We start from the raw sequence: 21,529 nt of genomic DNA, 5'->3' as shown, positions 1-21,529 counted from the left end.
TTCAGATATCAAACATCGATCGACGCCGCACTGCATTCATTGTGATCAGCTAGCGGACTGAACGAAGTAAACATTTCGACAACTGACTAGTGAGATGGCTGACAGGAGGATTCAGAAACTCGAGGCCAGTGTCGTCAACAGAATAGCAGCAGGAGAAATCATTGTTGGGCCTTCAAATGCGCTTAAAGAGTTGTTTGAGAATTCGGTTGATGCTGGAAGCACATCTATAGATATAGCTGTTAAGGATGGTGGACTCAAGTTGCTTCAGATAACAGATGATGGGTGTGGCATTGTCAAGGATGACTTGCCTATTCTCTGTGAACGATTCACGACGTCTAAAATTAAGACTTTTGATGATTTGACTTCTATAGAAAGTTACGGGTTTCGAGGAGAAGCTCTGGCCAGTATTTCTCACATAGCACATGTCACAGTCACGACTAGAACCAAAGACGAACAAGTCGCTTGGAAAGCCCAGTATTTAGATGGCGCAATAGTCCCTAGAGGTTCAAAACCAAAGCCCCAAGCAGGAAAAGTGGGGACTCAGATTACAGTAGAAGATCTGTTTTTTAATGTTCCCTCCAGAAAACGTGCATTTAGAAGTCCCTCTGAAGAGTATACCAAAATTTTGGACGTAGTTGGAAGATACATAGTCCACTGCCAGGGAGTCGGTATATCGTGTAAGAGACAGGGTGACCCTCATCCGACATATACAGTACGCAAGGAAGCTACACATATAGACCGAATCCGAACCGTTTTTGGTCCCAATGTTGCAAACGAATTATTAGAGATCAAGTTTAATGCGAAGGACCGTGACAATGGTGTATCCAGTGAGTCAGTAGAAGAAGGTAAGAAGATTGGCCTGAGGAAGATATCTGGCTTTATAACCAATGCAAACTACTCATCTAAAAAATCAATCTCACCAGTTGTGTTTGTCAATAACCGACTAGTGACATTCGATGCATTGAGACGAGCATTGAGTCAACTGTATTCAGGGTTTCTTCCACGTGGAGGTCATTATTTTAGCTACCTGTCATTGAAAATAGACCCTCAAAACGTAGATGTTAATGTACATCCTACAAAGCGAGAAGTGCATTTTCTATTTGAGGAGGAGATTATCGATTTCGTGTGCTCACAAGTACAGAAAGCGCTAGCAGATGTAGATGTGAGCCGGTCTTTTGAGACGCAAACTATTATTCCTGGTGTCAATAGTACACCTGTTATCACTCGAGTGGGTAGCAGTGGTGGTAGCAGTGGTTCAGCCAAACGAGTATACGAATATAACCTGGTTCGAACCGACCCAAAACAGCCAAAAATATCATCACTATTCTCGACAAAAACCCAGCAATCGACACCATCCAAAGCACCTCGAACATCAATACCATTAGAATCAGAGTTTGAGCTGCCGTCCGAATCGCTCTCAGAATTATCTCCAGATAGTCCAGCATTACCACCGTCGTCTGGAGAATCCCAAAAAACGAACGAAGACGCCACTTTTGAGCAAAACTCGAGCAACGGATTCGAGAAGAGTCCAGCAGTCGGAGGCGTTAAGTCCCCTACTCCCCGACGAGCTTTTTTACCCACGACACTCCGATCAATCAAGCAATTGCGAGAAGAGGTGAAATTGAATGCACACAAAGGCCTGACCGACGTATTTTCAAACCACACATTCGTTGGAATTGTCGACTACAACAAACGTCTAGCTGCTTTGCAATATGATGTCAAGTTGCTGTTGGTAGACTACGGAGCTGTATGTAAAGAGCTCTTCTATCAGATTGGACTCAGCGAATTCGCCAATTTTGGAGCCATAGAGCTCGACGGAGAAACTGAAGAGGGAATATCAGTGAGGCAATTGCTGCAAGCTGCAGTTAACGTCAAGAGAAACGATGGTGAGAAGATTACTGACAACTTTGTAGATGAAACAATTGAAATGCTAGCAGACAATGCAGAGATGGTCAAAGAATACTTCAACCTAACCTTCACGCCACCAACGGCATCTAATTCGAACGACCTATTTATTAAAACTATTCCATTATTACTAAGAAATTATATGCCACCATTAAATAAACTCCCAGGACTCATGTATCAGCTTGGCACAGCAATTAACTGGGAGATAGAGATTGAATGTTTCAGGGATATTCTCACCCAACTGGCGTTGTTTTACACACCAGAGCCCATAAGCACAGCGAATACCGAAAAGCAAAAGAAAACGAATGAACAAGAAGACGAGACCGACAGCGGAGCACTAGCAGCAGCTCGTCAAAATGTTCGTGAAAACGTAGAAATCATCTTGTTCCCCTCTATACAGAAGCGCCTTATAGCGCCTCGTAGCCTGGCAAAAGACACTGTTGAAATCGCCAATTTGCCAGGTTTGTACAAGATTTTTGAAAGATGTTGAATAAATAGAGATTGATTTGTAAGACTTGCTGACTCGCGCCTTGTCTGTAATTTAATAAATAGAGATACTCTGTAGAATTTCCATTCGGTCAGTGAAGTACGCTTGGAAGAACTCTTGTTTCTTGTGGTTGCTCAACATGGCGATATCGTTCTCCAGCGGTTCAGAAGGCGGCGTGATAATGGGCGAGAAGGGATCAAATGTGAAATTGAAGTCATCGTACTTGCCATTATTGGAAAGCAAGCACGGGAAGTGCTCGTGTGAGATGTTGGTAGTGTCAAACGAAGTGACTTGAGTCTCCAAAAGCTGCTCATAGTTTTCTTTCTCCAAAGGCGAACTAGCTACCAACAGATCGTTAAGCTTGAGTAGTCGATCTTTAAAGAATGTCAAAACCTTGAGAGGATAGGCAGTCAAATCGTGGTAGGAGGAGATCGCTAGTGGAGAAGGAGGCGTTTGTAATAGCGATGAAGGTTGTACAAACATACTGTGGCCATTGTTGTTGTAATGAGAGTGAAGTGGTGTATGGCTAGACGTGGTAAAACCAGGTTGGTTAGAAATCACAATACTCTCATAGCCGACCAAGTCAATGGGACCAATAAAACCAAATTGGAAAATATAACGAACTTCAGGGAACAGAGCATCGAGAACACGAGTAAACGCATGGTAATAAAGATACAAAACAATTTCCTCTGTCGTGCGTTGACCCGATAGACTTCTACACAGAGCAGCACTAGGGAACATTCTGAGCCATCTTCTGAGCATCTTGAACAACAGCTGAGGTGGATAGTATGCAGTTCCCGACTGGTCAGTCTGTCTTGTATGTGTGTCGAGGAACTCAATTGTATCGGCAACAATACCAGCCAATACCTGGTGTTCGTCCAACAAAGTCGATGAACAGACTCCCAAAGACACACCACTACTAATGAAATCACGCACACCGTCTAAATGGGCCAAAAATTCGGGCAAGAACTCGCCATTATAAGACGGCATCTTAATTGACTTAATTCCCTGCATAATAGCGTCTCGCATACAAATGGCCATACCAGTCTGACTATTAGTGATTTCGACCTTTTCCAGAACAGCAGCTACACCCTTTGACAGGGTGACACAAGCCTGGATATCCTCTTGCTGGAGAAACACGTCCCATGACAATATTAGCGCAGTGGCCAGTACAGTATCGGTATTCTCAATGTGGTCTTTAGCAATTTCCTGTTGCAAAGCAGACAATGCCTTGTCACGGTGGATATCCGAGTTGATTTGATGGCTGTGAAGACCAGTCTTGATAGCCATGAATCCGTACGAAAAAGCCATCATAGCATCATACAGAATATCGCTGTCGGCAGCCAACATAAACAACCAAGACAGCCATTCACAGTATACAGTTCGTAAAGCATCGGAATCGAACCCCTGTTGAACAAGCTGTTCTTTATCCAACGCACCCGACACACTGGCAGGAGGTGTAATCGAGCCTCCTCGTGGAGGAGGAATCACCGGCGTATTGGCGAGCTCCAGACCAGACGAGCGACTGGACTCTGATCCAGCGGTGCTGCTGTTGCTCCCGCTAGTACGGTCATTACTCGTAGGAGGTGACGTCGACAACGGCGGAGTGACTACCAACACCGGTCGGCGATGCATACTCTCAGCCTCGACCTGAGCAGCCATCTCCTGGATCCTCTTACGGTCGGCAATCTCCTGCATCGTCATCTTCATATACGAGCACTCGACCTTGTACTTGATACACTGACTGCACTGAGGCAGTTTCTCGTCGCACTTGACTCTTCTCTGTTTACAATTGGCACATCCTGGTCTCTGTTAGCGGATGATTCTGGTTGGTGGTCGGTGCCTCCGGCGGCTGGGGCGCTGCCCCAGACCCCGTGGCTCCTCTCGCTTCGCTCGAGTCGTTACGTCGACGGTCCCCGCAAAGCTCGCGAAGCGAGCACAACGAGGTCTGGGGCAGCGCCCCAGCCACCGGAGGCACAGTGTCCCCCTTCAGAAATACTCACCCAAATGGCTCTTTTTGTGTTTCCTCCGTTTCCTGGCCGCCTCGGTCGGGTTCGACGAGAGCGACTTGTTTTTCTCGGCCGCCATGATAGCAGGTTGACGTTGCTTGCCTGTTGTTGTGAGTCGCGCTCGGATTGGTGGGTTCGAAGTGGGCCTGTGGGAGGAGTGTCAAATCTACCTCTGTCTCTTGGGATACCTAAAACACACTCTCCTTAATGGTCTGAAACAATGTTAGTTTATTACCAAACTCTAAACTTTGCTGGCAGTAATAGCAGCATCTGGCGGCACCCCGTGCTCATTAGTTACGTGGACTGGTTGTGTAAATGTCGACCGCTCGTCAGTGGGCCGGCTCTGGTTTTTTAGGTTAAATGAGACTGTGTCGGGATCGTCCCGTCTGGCAGCTTTCGGCTCACGGAACTTGGGTGTCACAGACCAACCGACCTGGCTCTCAGGGTATCTGTGGGCCTCACCTTTCTAATCGGTCGAGGCGTATTTTTCGCTAATGTACTTTCGGAACCTTACTGGCACTTTCTATCCGCCATTTACCATTATAAGAACTACTAAGTTGCACACCTCAAAAAACAATGTTGATCTGGTATCAGGTATCGAGCTCAATTTTCGACCAATAAACAAAATATGATCACCAGATTCAGTCAAACTTGCAACCTATAGCACAGGGCCAGATACGACTCGCTACACTTCTCAAACCAAGCACTCATTAAAGCACCATGCCTGATGCATACCAGCAGGACGGTTGATGATGCGGAAGCAGAGTCGCATGCTCAACAAGACGATGAACCCAAAACCAACTTCAGTTGTCAGTGAGGATTATAGCGAGTCAAGTGGAAAGTGTCAAGTCGCGAAAAAAAGAAGTTGCAACTGCGGGATCCATGCTGGCTTGAATCAGGCCCTCACTCTGAGACCAAAGCAGAATGGCAGCAGAATATGCAACAGACTGAGGCAAGACTGAATGAAACCAACACTGACTCTGAAGAAAGACTGAATTTGACACCGGAATTGATGCTAATACTGAGACTGCTGCTGACACTGACACTGGCCAATACTGATGCTACACTGGGATAATAGTAATTAATACTCACCCTGAAAATATGGACAAACGGTAATAAAGAGAGACACACGGCACAAATGGATGAAATAAAACACCCAGAAACACGCTTTCTTTACAAAGGGTTTTTGAAAAGAAAAAAAGAATAAATAATAAATTAAAAGTCGAACAAAAGTTAAAGGGTCAAAAAGGGACAAAAGACAGAAAAATAGTATGAAAAAGCTGGAGTGGGGTGGTACTTGTCACGGCTTCATATATCTCCAGAAAGGAAGATCAGAAAAATAAAATACTCCAGGAAAAACAAAAAAAATAACTGAGATAAAAAAAGGATAAAAAGAAAATAAATAGTCGTCTCGTCCGTCCCCTGTTTTAACAGGTCCCAAACCCATGTATGTCCCGATTAATTTTTTTGATCTCCTTTAAGTGTGTGCCCCTCTCTGTATCCCCATAGTGCCCATATTCTTCATCAGCAGGTATGTAGTGTGTGTGGCTCAGGTCTTATCTCATCTCCGTCACCGGCATCGACTGCGGCTGGCAGCAATCGCCCAACAAGCCCAAACGCATTGAGGCGCTTGCTAGATGTTGATAATGGCGCGGAAATGCGGGCACCTATTTTACCAGTTCTAGTCAACAACTCCCGACCGTGTGCATTCAACTCGGTACAGTGACGTGAGCAGATTATCGATTTGGTGTGGGTATGCTGCTGGTCCCTGCACCCTGGTGCATAGTGGTTTTGCGAGGTATGCACGGAATAGGCCTTTTGACCAACGCCGTTTCGAATAGTCGGGGTTGTTCTGCATATAAACGAAATGCGCTTAGATTGGCAGATGAGCCTGGCATGTGTCTTTAGACGGGTATGATTAACCAAGCAGTAGTGGGTTTGAGTAGTCGTCGTATGCTCGATAGATGCTTGATATTAACGTTGGGTATTGGAGCTCGGTAAGATGGTTTATACTAGAACTTGATAATAGCAGTTGTTCTATACTAGATGCCGATATCAGATGTCGATGCCAGATGTCGATACTAGATGTCGATACCAGATGTAATATTGCTGGATGCAGGAGCTGGTGCTAACAATCTACCGAACTTCCGGTCACTGCTTGCCCGCTTGAACTCTTGCGAGCTAACTGAATAGTGGCTAGTCCGGGGTCTAGCGAGAGCTGAGGACTGTTGACAAAAGCGGTAATAGCCGTTGTCGGTAGCAGTGTTTCACTAGTACTAGTGCTTGGGAGCTTGATTACATCCAGACCCTCCTCAGTCAAGAAAGAGGGGCAGACTGATAAGGACTGAATACAAAAAAAAAAGCCGAAGTTGCGTACTGGATGAGTTCGGGTAACCGAGACAGCAGACAGGAGACATCAGGCAGGCGGAACATAAAATGCATGTGATCCTTCATTTACATCGATCTTGCACATAATGTTCGGGATGAGTTGCAGGACAGGCGCCATGTCAGTTCAGAGAGTACATAGTACACAGGGCAGAGTCAGTCAATCAGTAAATCAATCAATCAATGAAAGACATACTCGACTCACTTCCGATACCCCATTGCCAAGAACTAAAAGCGTTCCCCCCGCATCACATCCCTGGCCCGACCAGTCTTAATCCATTGCCAAGTTACCAATCCTCTTTAGTACACAGTTCACTGGTCTTTATCGGCTTCCCCCTTGGACTTGGTTTTTCTGCCCCCATCCTGGCCCTTGCCCACTCCCCACCCCCCCACTCTCAGCTGTGTAACTGTCTAAGCTCTGTGTAAACTCTTATTGTGGGTTGTTGTGCAGTGTCAGTGAGCATCAGAAGCAGACGGTAGTAGAAACGGCATTCAGAGTGAATCATTGACAGCTGCTTGCGACGGAGATACTGGAATTCGTGATCTCAATAATCGATCCACTTGCCAAGTCGCTTGCTCTCTTCCCCGGATCTTTTTCTCCGGTTTCTCCTTGCATAACTGCACTGCGAAAGTATAGCCCCCATCCCCCAACCCAGCCTGTCCAACTGTCCAACAGCCCAACGATCCAATTTATCCAGTCCGTTTACCCCTCGTCATCGCACTAGTCCATCAACTACCTCATCTGGGGTAGGGTACACTAACACCTCTGGATCAGGATCAGTCGAATTAGAGATACTGCTGACACTCGTCTGTGGTAGGACTGGTACAATAACTACCCTAACATCGACATTGTCTGTCTCTCACTTAACCAGTAAGGTATAGTGAGTGTTAATCGAGGCTGTGCATATGCGATATATCTTGGCTAAACGAGAGTCTGACCTGCAAGTACGAGCATATCTGTAGAAAGATAGTGAGCGTGAACGGGCATGGCCAACCGAGACATGGGGTTTGTAGGGTAAATTTTTCCGAGCATGTCTAGCGTTTTATTCGATGGATGGTATTCGTGTTTTGAGACATGGGGTATAGCCGTTGAAATGCCAGATTCCACAACTGGTTCGCGTTGTCTAGCTCTGTAGCTCTCTAGATCTTGGCAGCAATGTCAATAGACAACCAAGCAAATCAATAAACCGTGTGATACACCGTCTGATACAATGAACACAAAGTGTATTCCAGTAACAAAAAAAGGCATTTTAAAACGGGTATTAAAAAACTCAAAAGCCCTTTACTAGTAGTCCCTCGGCCAATAACAATAACGAAGCGAAAACAACTACCAAATAATTTCATAGCACAGATACCGCCATTTCACCACTTATACTTACAAATTCAAACCACTAATCTTGTGTTATGATAATTTGTATCTCACTGACTTGCTTCTCTTTTTAAATCCGGTTTGCTGTCGGATACCTCATCTCTATATATAGTTTTGTCAACAAGTTATCTCATCAACCTCCCATGTACCCCAAGACCGTGCATAATCGAGACAGAAAGTACATCTGGTACCTCACTCTCCATCATTGATCTCCACGAATGATCTCCTTGATAGACTCCATACCGTTTCTGGCAACGAAGCTTAGCCAGGCCCAATGTGGCTAACCATGTCATTGATGCATGATTATGTCCGTGCACTTGCAGCTCCCCCACCACCTGCTTAGCTGCTGACTGAGACTAGACTCCCCCCTGCCACTCAGCTAATCCAATTCAGGGGTAAGTAAGCAGGGCCATTTCGACGGTCCAGGCTCTTCAGATTACCTGCTAAGCCCTGCTTGGATCTTGCTGATATATCGTCGGATGCTCTGATGCACCATCGCTCTCGTAGAGCTGTCGTTTCGCCCGTGGCTTGCACCGACCCTGCATTTTGCTACTGTTAGCTACTGTTGGTTACTACTGCTGTTGTGCTGCTGCTGCTGCTGCTGCTGACGCTGCTGATGTTGCTGCTACCTATCGTTCGTGCTGTCGTTCATGCTGTTCGATATCCACACTCGATTAAAGTATATAATTCCAATGTAACAATTGCACCCCGCTACCACATCTTCCCAATGTTTTTCTCCTACATTACCCCCACTCGCACTGTACATCCAGACAAACTTCTCCGGAGATACAAGCAAAGCAGCATGCTCCATACATCGGAGACATCTCCGGTCCGTGCCTTTCATCCTACCGCCGCCGAGCCAGCTTACGTGAGAAAACAAAAATGACCCTCATCATTCTTCCGGTAGGATAAATTGATCGCCAGCTCAATTAGTTCTTGCCAAGTTGGGCAGCAGGAGATTCCTGTATGGGCATAGCATACGGCACTGGCCAAATGCAATAGAAGCTTGACAAAGGTTCTTTAGTTTCTCGCTGCCCATAATTTTGTTATTGGCAGCCCATGTTTTGGCCCTGGACTACTGTAAGTAGCCCCCTGTGTTACGAGTTCTATAACGTGTTGTTTTTCATGGGCCATTGTTTTTCTGTGTGATGTTGTAAATTTCATATTCGCGATGATGCTGCTGGACCTCGTTTGCTGCACAGTTCATGCAGGGTTCGAAGCCTGATAACCAGCCAGTTTATGTTCATGGTTCTGGATCTCCGGTCGTCAAATCTTATCGATATTTTCTATATCATTCAAAGGGCCAGATTTCCATCCACCTGATGGTGGCTCAGTTATCGTCCAATCAGATGTTCTGCTATTCATAGCCCAGGATGGCCTCGTCCGTGGGTCCTGTTTCAGATAACAATCTACAATCTAAACTACTTTAGGCACCTCGCCAGTGGATGTAGAAACTAACGTGTGGCCATCGGAAATAGCCAGACCATGGCGATTACATGAATGTGGGCGGAGCATATTTCCGCATCGCTCGCTGGTAATAGCTGTTATGGCCATCCCCCTCCCCCCTGTTTGTTGCGTTACTCTCTTGGACAAGCGTCTTGACGTAAAAACAAAGAATATCTCTCAACCGCGGGTTCTCGGTACGTTCCTCTTCGGGAAAATATCCCTCCGGTTAGGGCCAGGCCGTCGGGAACTATCCCCGGACTGCTGGGGCTCTGCCCCAGACCCCGTGGCTCCTCTCGCTCCGCTCGAGTCGATGACGTCGGCCGACCGGGGGGATTCCTGGACCCGCGTATCCACGGCCTGTGGCTCGGCTCCAGCCACCGCACTGCCCATCGCTATTTGGTCTAGAGTTATAGTTATCAATTATCCACCACTTTCTCCCCGGTTTGTTTTACACAAAACCAACTTCATAAACTGGTCATGACATGTAGTATGAACGGAAACCAAATGGCATTGTTTGCTTTATGTTCGGTAACGTATGGAAATGTAACGTAACAGATTGTCAATATTATCTTTATGTAACAACAGTGGATATTTTCGAGGGTCTGTTTGCATAACACCCCCCTATCTTATCTGTCAAAATTAAATCAGTTTAGGCATTGTACCGCGTCAATCATATTTAATCATATTTTGATTTCCTAAAACCAGTTAGTCTTCTGTACCTTCAAGTCCCCGTGTTTTGACTCAGTCATGGCTCAAATGGTTGATTTTTTTTGGCAACTTACCAGATCCAAGAATTGCCCACCTCACTTCTTCCATGTTTCTCTGCCATTCGGTAGTATTTCGCTGCCAGGTGCTTGTTTTTCTTGGTTCCAATACCATCAAGGTAACATTGTGCCACTTCCATCATGGCATCGGGGTCTCCGAGCCTAGCTGCCGTTTCATAGTACGTTTTAGCTGAGCTATCGTCTTTTTCGCACCCCCACCCGTTTCTGAAACTATTTCCTAATTCAAATATTGCCAGTACAAGCTCTGCTTTAGTTGATGCCGTATTGTTTGTTTGGTTGAGTTCGGCACTTGCCGATGCCGCCATTCGCAGGTACTTGAATCCAAGCTGTTCATCCACACCACATCCCCAACCATGTCTCAATGATAATCCATACAGTAACTGCGCTAACGGCATTCCTGGGCCTCCTTCTTGTTGAGTCCTTGCCAGTGCCTCAAATAGTTTGCACGACTCCTCTACTCGCCCTTGTTCATGTATATTTATAGCTTTTTGTAATTTTAACTCATTTTCCCTACTATTCTTGCTATTGTAGTTCGTATTGGCAAGGGGTTTTTCAAAATCAAATCTTTCTCTCGGGAGCGAGCTGCTGGAAAGAGCCAGCTCATTGGCTTTCTCTTCCCATTCTTGCTCGTTACTTTCTAGATCATAACTGTCTGCATCGCTACCATGTTTGTTTTCTTCCGATTTATGATGGTGTCTCCTCAATGGCGAAATAGCTCTCAATAGTGACCTCCGTTTTGACTCCTTAGTATTGTCTGGAGTCACTGGTCGCGGTGATAAGTGTCCAGTGGATCCTGGCGATATGGAAGGCTTGGAATTAGGAGACGTTTCAAGAAGCGGTGACTGGACGGGAGAGGATATATTGGATGTAACAGGACTTGTAGCAGGTGACAGTTGATATGGTCGAGATAGGGGATATGGGGACAGCAACTTGGGCGGCGAACTGGATAGCGACATATCTGTCTGTGTTATAATTGGTGGTACTGTTGGCCTTGAATTAGATCTTGAAGTTGTATCGACCTCAAGTTGCGACATTTGTCCTACCAGTCGGTCACGGTCCGACCTAGAACTGTGGTAGGGGTCTCCATTGACCATCAAGACTGAAGACTCCGAATTATAGTCACGGTTTAAGGAATATGGGATATACCCATCTGGTCTAGCCGGACTTGTTGAACCAGAGCTTGGTTTACTGGAACCGATAGGCCTTCGCTGAGGAGAACGTGAGGCCGACCTAGAATGCCTGTAGCTATAATCACCCTCACTGGTTATATTTGGATTACTACTTGGATTTGCTGTTAAATGACGTGAATAGTCATAATTTACCGTACACTTTTGATAGTTCTGTTGCGAATGAATAGGTGACCTAGGGGTAGTTGGATCGGCACGACCAGAATCAGACCCTGCACCCCCTATCTTTCCAACATCTTCTGATCCATGAAACGGTTGTAAAGACAACCTAGTATTCTCTGATTCCATTGGATTATCCACGATTCTAATTGTGTCATTGTTAGTTTTAGATTGGCCATGACGGTTTAAATGCGAGCCTTCGTAATAAGGGGCTGTGTCGACATCTGAGGCAGTGTTCCCCTGTACGCCAAGCTCCGTCGTTTTTTTTAATTCATATCCTTTACTCCTGGCGGATACCCTGCCAGGGTCAGTTTGATGGCTAGACCAAGATAAATCCATCGTGTCAAAAGTTTTCCAAAAATAGGGTCCTGTAAACGATGGTGATTTAGCTATATGCTGGTGGAAATATCAAATATGTACTGGGGCTGACATACCCAAACCTGATACGCGTCTTGGACAAAATAAATTCCAGCTTCGTTTCTAAAAATAATCATAGAGTTTAATAACACGAGATTGTGTCCTAAACTGATTCGTCTCAAATTCATTTCCAAACTACTCAAACCTATCCAGTTTCTGGGAGTTGGTCGAATCTACATTACCAGGGAACTACTACTGCACCGAATGGTCCCTGCATGACGCACCATGCACTTTGTGGTTCTGTGCATCAAAATGAACAATGTAGAAGCCGTTAAGCGATCGCAGGTATCGCCCTGCTCGCTTCAAAATCCGAGATGAGCCATTTCTATCACCAGTCGCATATTTTTCCGAGACCAGTAAAAGTGAGTATATCGACAGAGCAGGCTGTGCCACTTGCATTGAACGCCTGTCTGCCAGGGGTCGAAGCACGCCCGCCAGGCAACGGTTTCTTACTAACTTCAAAAGTGGGCTCAGCACGGAGATGAAACTGGTGGTCAATGCGGGAGGTGTGTCTGGTGGGCGTTGTTGATGTCACCACGCTCGCCCGATCTCGTATAACTGTTAGGTGGGGTAAACGCCCTCAGCAGAGTGAAACAGGCCATCTCTAGGTAAATCTGTTGCCAATATTATTCCTTAATGAGATGAGCAGTGCTGCTAATCAGTTCAACGCTAGCTGTTACCAGCTGATACTAGACCCAGAAGCATTAGAAGCAGAGCTAGGACTAGAACTAGACATTGCACACACGAGATGGCAGGATCTTTGACAAAAAACGGTTCCATACCTACTCAGCTAACAGAAGCATGAATGATGAGAAGAACGTTATTACACTTGACCAGAACCCCTGATAAGAGACGACTTCTCCATCACTCTACCATTTATCCCAACCTGAGTCACACACTCTCTCACGGTCTGTATCTCCGCTCATCTTGTCCACTCTCTACCAGCATTGTGATATTTACTTTTGAGTATCAGAGGGTCGGCACAAGCTAACACGTTGCACCGTACACAGTAGTGAGTCCAGACTTCTGACGTAGCGAAGACCACGACGATTTGCCTGAGTCACGAGTCTCCCTCGTATAACCGCGAACTAGCTCAGTCCAAACGCATCTCGTATTTTGCTGATAAGAAAGAGGCGAGGGTGCTGCAACGGGAGTTCCCCTTCACAGTTAGCCCAACGACCGTCCGATGGACAGCCAATCCCCCTCTAACAGCACCGAGCTATCGTGCATATGCACGCGAGCCAAGCCCTCCTAAAGTGCACAGCCCGCTGCGGGCTGGACCCCGACACCGGAGGGCCCGGGTTGGCTCGCCCCACCACCACCCTCGAGACGTAACGAGCGAAGCGAGCAAACGGGGTCTGGGGCAGCGCCCCAGCCGCCGGAGGCACATCCCCGCTTTCCTGGCTGCCTCCGGCGGCTGGGGCGCTGCCCCAGACCCCGTTTGCTCGCTTCGCTCGTTACGTCTCGAGGGTGGTGGTGGGGTGAGGGAACAGGGTCGGTTTTTGATGGAATGGACTGCTTCGGTTTGCGGGGTTTTAGCTGTCGACCTCGGGACAGATCTGATCAGATTTGAAACCGGGTTAGGGATGTCTGGTGAGATTCGGAACCAGGAATGGACGGCCCATGTGGGCACCTGAATATCTGAATATGTGAACCGCTATATCTGATTAGTGAATAATCATACTGGGTGATATTCAGAGTGACCGCAATGTATGTGCCGCTGTCGCCAGTCTCTGACGTCAGTTACGCGATTTGTGGACATCAGCGATGAGTGATGTGCGACGAGCTACAACCGCCAGCTCACTGCTTCGACCTGTCGGTTACTCTTCCGCAACTGCCATACTTCCGGTTAGGAAGATTAGGTTTGAAAAGTAAGTAGGGTTAATGGCAGTTGGAGTGAGGCTGGGGCGGTATTTTCACGGCTTTAATTTCGACGGGCATCCCCGGACAGAGAATAGGAAGGTGCGGTCAGTGACTGGCCCGAGTTACATGTCCTCGACTCCCCATGCAGGCAGGTGCATGTCGACCGACGTGGCTGAAAAATGAACCGCAGAAAAAATGTAACGACGCACCATAGACAGCCACTTGGACGACAATCGGTCCCGCTGGGCAACGTACTTACAGTGGGAACACGCACATTGGCACGGGCTACTAGCACGAAAAGCAGGCCGATGGGCTCAATCTGGTCGAGTCACTGCACGTACCATACCACTCCGCAACTACTTTCCCGCTGAATGCTGCTGCAACCAACTGCAAACGCATCAGTTTATTAAAAAAGCTACACTTACTATAAAGGTACGGTAGTCCGTTTTTAATTAGCACACCTGTGGCAGCGTAATTTTGTTTCTGTCTTTTTATATTTTTGACTAGTTTGTGTGATTATTTCAAAAAAAAAAAGAACGCTTTTGAATATTTTATCATTTGACTTTCGTTTTTGTTTTCTTTATCTGAAAGCTAAGGCTAAAACTTAATAATTAGATTTTCGCACTTGCTTTTGTCATTACTCCACATCTTTGGCCAAGATCAGATCCGAATTTTTTATCTGTGCTGTGCTACCTCGCTCGCGTCAACTCTATTACATTCTCACCAACACAACTGGTCCTCACGAACATAACAGACTAAAAGCGACGTTTTCTTTAAAAGATTTTTACGCGACGACAATCTGTTTATCTGTTTAGAAAGTTGAAGCTCATAGAATCCCAGTCAGCAAGAATAGCTACAAGCTGGTTAAAGGCTCACAAGGAACGATAACTAGAACGAACTAAGAAACAGCAAGAGTAAAAAAATCTGGTTTATTTATTGTTGTTTTTTGGCAAACCAATTCACAGTCGTTTTTATTAATTAATTATTCATAATGGCCATTTTCAGAAGATCCTCACGCCAGGAAGACCAACCTATTGTGGCTGGTGGTAAGACCATGGTTCATTCCAAGAAACTGTCGAACCAGGACATTCACGACCCCATTTTGACAGCGATTCACTCTGAACAGCCTTTTGAAGTTTCTACCAACGACCCCAACACGGTGCGTATGTCACCAGAAGGAGCATTCAGAGATATTTTTGGAAACACTATCCACGACCCAGATAGATCCAACCCTTCTAGACCGCGTAATGAAAGACCCTTAGACACGATTCGTTCTTTCGAATATGCTTGTACTGGAGATGAAAGACTTCGTGACGAAATGGAAACTGCTCGCCTTGGCTGGTCCACCCGCAGAGATTTCTCTACCATGCCCAGATTCGACACAAATCCCTATGCCGCTCCCTCAAGTTCTGGTAACGTCATCAACTTCGGCGACGGAAGCTCGAAGCCCGAGACTAGTATCTACACACGTCCACTTGCAGCCGATACAACTGAAAAGAAGAAGAAAAAGAGAGGTCTTTTTGGTCGTAAGAAGTAGCGATCCTCCCCCAACAAATATCTATATTTATTTAGCAGGCCTAAACTGTATACTTATTGACTCGTCCCCATTACTCTTCCTCCCTAGCATTTGACACTTACCGAATCCTGAACACACAGGACAGGGAGGCTGCCTCCGGCGGCTGAGGCACTGGCCCAGACCCCGTTGTGCTCTGTTTCGCAGAGCTATCCGGACCCCCTAGTACCGACTCGAGCGAAGCGAGAGGAGCCACGGGGTCTGGAGCAGCCTCGTTCCCAGTACTCTTCCTCCCTAGCACTTGACACTTACCGAATCCTGAACACACGGGACAGGGAGACTGCATCTGGCGGCTGGGTGCTGCCTCAGACCCTGTTGTGCCCTGCGAAGCAGAGCTACCCCGACCCCCCTGGTACCGACTGGGGCGAAGCGACAGGAGCCACAGGGTCTGGGGCAGCGCTACAGCCGCCGAAGGCAATCTGCCAAAAACAGAGACAATCTCTATAATACAGAATGCTATTAATCTATGTACATTATCATTAGGCCAGAACGGTTTGCCTGTCCGAGGCAGTCTGGCGGTCGTCAAGAAACTTGAGTGTATATTGGTACACCAGAAGCATGACACTGCTTTGGATCGATGTCCACACAATTCGGGGTCCCACGCCGCTGAATGAGCGGGCGATTCCCTCGTTCTTATATATTGTTTTGAGTCCCGACCACGTCGAGTTAGCTATAGTTTCACCAGCTCTGGCCGCGGTCTCAGGAGTCTGGGTCTGAATCCGGGTCTTGACCACATCTAAAGGTGTAGTGATCATGCCAGCCAAACCTCCTGCTAGAGCTCCAGTGGCTAACTCTAGACCAATTCCCATGTCATTGCCATGACCGGCAAGTCGCTGCGCAGCCTGATGGAATTTTTCGTAAAATGCAAGTTGAAGGGCCGAGAAGGGTAAGTCTCGAACTAGGGTGGCTTTAAATCCGTAAAACATGGCCCCTGGACCCTCAGTTCGGACGATAGTTCGAACTGCGTCTGTCATACCCCGGTAATTATACCCACTATTGAAGTACGGGTTATTGTATCTACCCTGTAATTGTAATCTAGTTTTGAGAACCTCACTCGGCACATAAATAAACGAGCTGGCCAAATCACCTAGAAACCCTGCTGTCAAGTGTGCTAAAGTATCTGGAACCTCGTAATCCAGAATCAGTTTCCGTTTGGTGGTCTCATATGCTCCAAAAAATGCCATTGTCGAAGGAAACGATCCCAATAACGCAGGTAAGTATCCTCGATAGATTCCTCTAAATATGCCTTCTTCTTTCAAAATCGTCTTTGATGCTGTCCACATTGTTCTATACTTTATAGTATTAGGCGAACCTTGTTGTCGAGTCTTGACTGTATCCAGTGGATACATGCTGCTGTCGCCAAAAGCACCACCCACTCCACCTGCTATTAGAACATTAAACATGGGTGATAACTTCATCTCATGCTCTCTATTTGTAGATGAATCATGCTTTTTCGCTTCAGTTCGGTCTTGTTTCCCAGGCTTTGACGGTCCGTACCCCCCGCCGCCACCGCTAAGTCCTCCACCACTGCCTATCGCTGGACCATGACTGATTATAGGTTCGAGGTTTCCAAGTGGCAATGATCCCGAGGACGGCGACAACTCCTGTGACATGTTTTTTCTCTAAAACCCCGTGAGGAATACTCTATCTCGATTATCTGTTTATATTCTTCCCCTTTAGTGGGGATATTTGAAATGATTGACTTTGCCAGGTTATACTCTAGCTTGATCCGGAAAATAAATTTTCAGCTCGACAAAACGCACATGACCAAGACTTTTACCTTTAACTAAAGATGGATCTCAACAAAAAAAAATTTTTTTGGGATTCTATATTTTGTATCCACCGAAATTATTTTGAGAGTTATTGCTGAAATTAAATTGTCTATTATCGATATCGGTAAATACATTAGGGCGATAATTTTCGGATCTAACGCCGCACCGCCTTGCGCCTTTTTATATGAGGCAAACCCAACCGTATACACTATTATCTACATTAAGCTGGCAGGAGATAGCGATACAACCAGCGCCAATATTTGTTTTCTATAATTCCGTTATATTCTCTTAAAACTAATGAATTCAGTCGTTAAAAGACCACAAGGTCATCTGACTATCAGGAATCTTTCTCGATACGAAGTCTGATGCCTGAAGTGCACCACACCATCTATAGCTAAGTATCATGCCTTAGAGCGCGCACTAACGCGTCTTAGGCTTACTATCGCTTATCTGCCGCCACTTTATCTCGACTTATATACACTCACTTTGCTATCTAGCTCTGCACAGGTTTGTTATGTCCACTGGGATAGTAGTCTGTACGCCGCCCATTATAAGCGGTGGGATGCAACGTTAATGTGAACTCGTCTGCAGGGCGTCTCACGGATATCAGCAACTTACTGCAGTGTAGTTGTCAATAGGACGTCCCACAAGTAGTTAGGTTAATGTTAATAATAAGAAATCAATTAGAATTGATTAAAACAACAGTGTTCTTCTATTTGAGATACTTATCAGATCCTTTGCAGAGCTGTATCCCTGTAAATATCCACCAAATCTGTAAATGGGAATAGACCCGGTGCTAAAACCATACGAAACCTTGTGAATATGTACTACACACCATTTTCTTGCAGACTTGTCCGCCTTGTGCTTAAGATTTAATTGAGATTGTTTCAGGTTGTGGCTGGCGATGAACTTTGTTCACAGCAAACATATTATATTGATTCGTTAACGGCTCTTGAACAGAGTCAGAAGTAAAAAAGCGATTAGTAAACTTAGGCGACTTTCTTTTTATAGATAAATTTGTATATTTCACGGACATGGATGAAACAAGAATGTTTGAACGAGAGATGATCGACAGAACAAAGTCAAATAATGTCAGTTTTTTCACTGCCAAATCAAGACCAATTATCTGCGAAAGCTCCCTTTCATTTCAATATTACTTGCTTTGTTATTCTGCCTGACTGATATTGTTTTTTTCTTTGACTCGAGGTAAAGGGAGATTGATGGAACGACCCGAGAATAATCGCCCATCTTCCAATTAGAGTTGACCAATGTCACTCCTGTTCTCTTTTCATGAGCAATTCATCAGTCTTATACAATAGTTTTCAAGTTTGCCTGTGATTTTCTTATATCTTTTGGAATTAATTTTAATAGGGTGTTGGTATTTTTTTTTTTTACCTCACCTAAACAGAACAGTAGACGATACAAGTTAGTTAAGTAGAAGCTTTCAGGATCCTTGTTTAATATTTTGTCTTCTATTTTATTATTTTATGCCCTAAGTGAGTATATGTTCATTAAAAATACCCTCCATTCATAGACACAAAAGCTTAAACGTTGTCAATAGCTCCTTATCCGCCAAAACTGCTCTTTTTTATTGTATTGTTTTATAGTTATTTTTCTCTCTGCATCAGTATTAGCTGCTGAATGGAAACTATCTCCTATTTCAAGAATCCCACTAAATATCTTCATCTACTGTCATTGACACCTCTAGAGGATGGTTGTCGATAACAAGCTGCATGATCACTTGTTTTGTTCTTAGGACCGTAGGTAATTTGTATCTCTATTGTAACAGTAGGCCTAACAAAATGCATAATGACAGTCCTTCTGGTGAAAGAGAATCTGCTGGAATCGCATCTTCTCAGACTGTCTCTTCAAACATTAATTTGCATGGGCCACCAAATAGCATTGTACAAGAGAATCAAGTAAATGCTTTAAGTTTTCCGGTAGACGACCCCTCGATCGAACATTACGATGATTCTATTTACTCTTCTAATAATCATTCTTTCAGCACTTCTGGGCAGAATCAATCATTTTCTTGCACTGGCCAAGATGTTCTAAACATACAGGGCAGTGGGGTCCCGCAAGTCTTTACCAATCACCCTCGGATTCCGCCCTTTTACTCGGTTCAACACTCACGAGTTCAGCAGGCTCAAGTACTATCTTCCCCGTGTTACTACCACTGGCCTTACTACTTTCCCACAATGAACCAATACGGATCCGTGAGTCAAGTGAACCAGTATCCTACCTACTCATATGATCATTACTACCTACGGTATCCCTACATTGCATTTCAGAGCTCCTCCCAACCTTCTTCAAGTTCAAAATCAAGTGAAATTTTACTCCCTAGAGGACCACCCAAAAAGCCATGGCAATCGGGACATGCCCTATGGGTGGGAAATTTGCCATATAATACCCAACTCATGGAGCTTTGTAAGCTTTTTGGAACGAATGATATCTTGAGTGTATTTCTGATTGGAAAAACAAAATGCGCTTTTGTCAATTATAAAACATCAAAAGCTGCAGAAGAAGGAAACTCCGTTTTCAAAAAAAGGGGTGGAAAATTGAGAGGTAACACCTTACTTGTCAAAATCAAAGATTCTCCAGATGAAATACACCGTATCACCTCGTCTTTGGAACCGTCCTCTATCAACGCATCTCAATTAGACCAAATATCACAAAGGCATGTACTTGAGACTAAACTAGGTCAACCGAAAGACAGGTTTTTCATTTGTAAGAGCCTGACAGAGGAAGATTTGCGAGCTTCATTGCGTCTAGGGATTTGGTCGACTCAGTCACATAACGAAGAGGCATTTAACAACGCCTTCAGGTGTTGTGACAATGTATATATATTTTTCTCTGCAAACAGAGCAAGAAGCTTTTTTGGCTATGCAAGAATGGAAAGTGAGATTCCACATAATCACAACTCCAATTTGGCCTTAGGTTCGATTTCAGATCCTTCTTGGGGCCCCGTATCTCATCCTAATACCATTGAGACCCAACCAGATCCTCGAATTCCATTACCCGCTGGTAGAATTGTTGATGACTCTTCCAGGGGATGTCTCTTTTGGGAAGCAACAGATAATAACCAACAAGCCTACGGAGGTTATTCCGGCAGTAATTGGACGCTTCCCTTTAGGGTCCGGCTCCTTTCGCCGTTGGGTAAGATCTTGCCTTTTGAAAGAACAAGTCACCTCTTCAACTCTTGTAATGAAGGAAAGCCGGTCAAAATAGCTCGAGATGGTACCGAGGTAAGCTATGAAGTCGGGAAAAGACTTGTTCAACTGTTTGACGAATGAGAAGCTTTGGATATCCCCATTCGTATTGAAGCAATAACCATCTTGGGTTGGGTGTTTAAATTAAATATAATATTTATTATTAAGACAAATTCTATATCAGTTTAGATAGTTTGAAATAGTTATTTCAAATAAAGGAAGAAAAGCCCGTTCTATGAGAACACAGGATTGATTTTAGATTAACAGCATGGCAACTGCTGCAACACCAGCAATTGGATACAGCGATGGGCCACTCTTGAAGGCTCCGTTACTTTCAGCAACTTCAGATGTGCTAGATGATGAATAATTGCCCACTGTGGAAACGTCTGTGGGTGCGCTCGCCGAGACAGGTCCCAAAGGACTAGGAGAGACTGTTTCAGAACCCGAAGAATTTTCCTCGATTGGAGACACTGAGGATCCAGGCGACACATCAGATGGGCTAGAATAACCCCCAGCGACAGGCGAAGTCTCAACCTTAGAGGCAGATGGGCTTGACGGTTCAGGTGCCTCTGAGCTCACATGAGCAGCAGATGTAGCAATGACCTCGTTATGTTCCTTATCGCCGGGAGACTTCGTTGCTTCAGGTGTAACTATCACAGGAGAGATAGAAGAACCAGTCGTGCCAATCAGCATCGACTCGCTTGGCGTAGGTAAAAGTGTTTCTTTTGCTGGTGAAACTGTGACATATACCGTACCTTGTGAGGTAACAAAGATAGTCGTCAAGTCAGGCACTTCAGATGTAGACCCTGGAGAAGGTGTAGTAGAAACCTCGAATAATGGGCATACTGTTGTGGTTACATAAACAGTACCTTCTGATGTGTAGGTAATTGTGGAAGTCTGGAAGATAGTTGGTTGTGCGGGGGGTTGACTTGGCGCGCTGGTCGCAATTGCCGCAGTTTTTCC

The 21,529-nt window shown here is 45.4% G+C and overlaps 6 protein-coding genes across 6 annotated transcripts; 3 read left to right on the top strand and 3 right to left on the bottom strand.

Moving 5' to 3' along the window:
- Window positions 1–94: 94 nt before the first annotated feature.
- On the top strand, window positions 95–2,395 carry MLH1 (mismatch repair ATPase MLH1; the record flags this gene model as incomplete). The annotated part of the gene is made up of 1 exon (XM_018878794.1): window positions 95–2,395. One exon carries the CDS (start codon window positions 95–97, stop codon window positions 2,393–2,395), a length of 2,301 nt encoding a protein of 766 aa, XP_018736061.1.
- Window positions 2,396–2,446: 51 nt separating this feature from the next.
- AWJ20_1880 (uncharacterized protein) lies at window positions 2,447–4,102 on the bottom strand (the record flags this gene model as incomplete). Its single annotated transcript, XM_018878793.1, has 1 exon — window positions 2,447–4,102. One exon carries the CDS (start codon window positions 4,100–4,102, stop codon window positions 2,447–2,449), a length of 1,656 nt encoding a protein of 551 aa, XP_018736060.1.
- Window positions 4,103–10,379: 6,277 nt separating this feature from the next.
- DSF2 (Dsf2p) lies at window positions 10,380–12,071 on the bottom strand (the record flags this gene model as incomplete). Its single annotated transcript, XM_018878791.1, has 1 exon — window positions 10,380–12,071. The coding sequence occupies one exon, from the start codon at window positions 12,069–12,071 to the stop codon at window positions 10,380–10,382; it is 1,692 nt and encodes a 563-aa protein (XP_018736059.1).
- Window positions 12,072–15,003: 2,932 nt separating this feature from the next.
- AWJ20_1878 (uncharacterized protein) lies at window positions 15,004–15,549 on the top strand (the record flags this gene model as incomplete). The annotated part of the gene is made up of 1 exon (XM_018878790.1): window positions 15,004–15,549. One exon carries the CDS (start codon window positions 15,004–15,006, stop codon window positions 15,547–15,549), a length of 546 nt encoding a protein of 181 aa, XP_018736058.1.
- A 515-nt stretch (window positions 15,550–16,064) lies between these two features.
- Window positions 16,065–17,198, bottom strand: AWJ20_1877 (uncharacterized protein; the record flags this gene model as incomplete). Its single annotated transcript, XM_018878789.1, has 1 exon — window positions 16,065–17,198. The coding sequence occupies one exon, from the start codon at window positions 17,196–17,198 to the stop codon at window positions 16,065–16,067; it is 1,134 nt and encodes a 377-aa protein (XP_018736057.1).
- A 2,357-nt stretch (window positions 17,199–19,555) lies between these two features.
- AWJ20_1876 (uncharacterized protein) lies at window positions 19,556–20,650 on the top strand (the record flags this gene model as incomplete). Its single annotated transcript, XM_018878788.1, has 1 exon — window positions 19,556–20,650. The coding sequence occupies one exon, from the start codon at window positions 19,556–19,558 to the stop codon at window positions 20,648–20,650; it is 1,095 nt and encodes a 364-aa protein (XP_018736056.1).
- Between the last annotated feature and the right edge of the window lie 879 nt (window positions 20,651–21,529).

The sequence above is a fragment of the Sugiyamaella lignohabitans genome, chromosome A (genome assembly GCF_001640025.1).
Source record: "Sugiyamaella lignohabitans strain CBS 10342 chromosome A, complete sequence".
Taxonomy (NCBI): Eukaryota; Fungi; Ascomycota; class Dipodascomycetes; order Dipodascales; family Trichomonascaceae; genus Sugiyamaella; species Sugiyamaella lignohabitans.
This window is presented reverse-complemented; position numbering and strand designations above follow the sequence as displayed.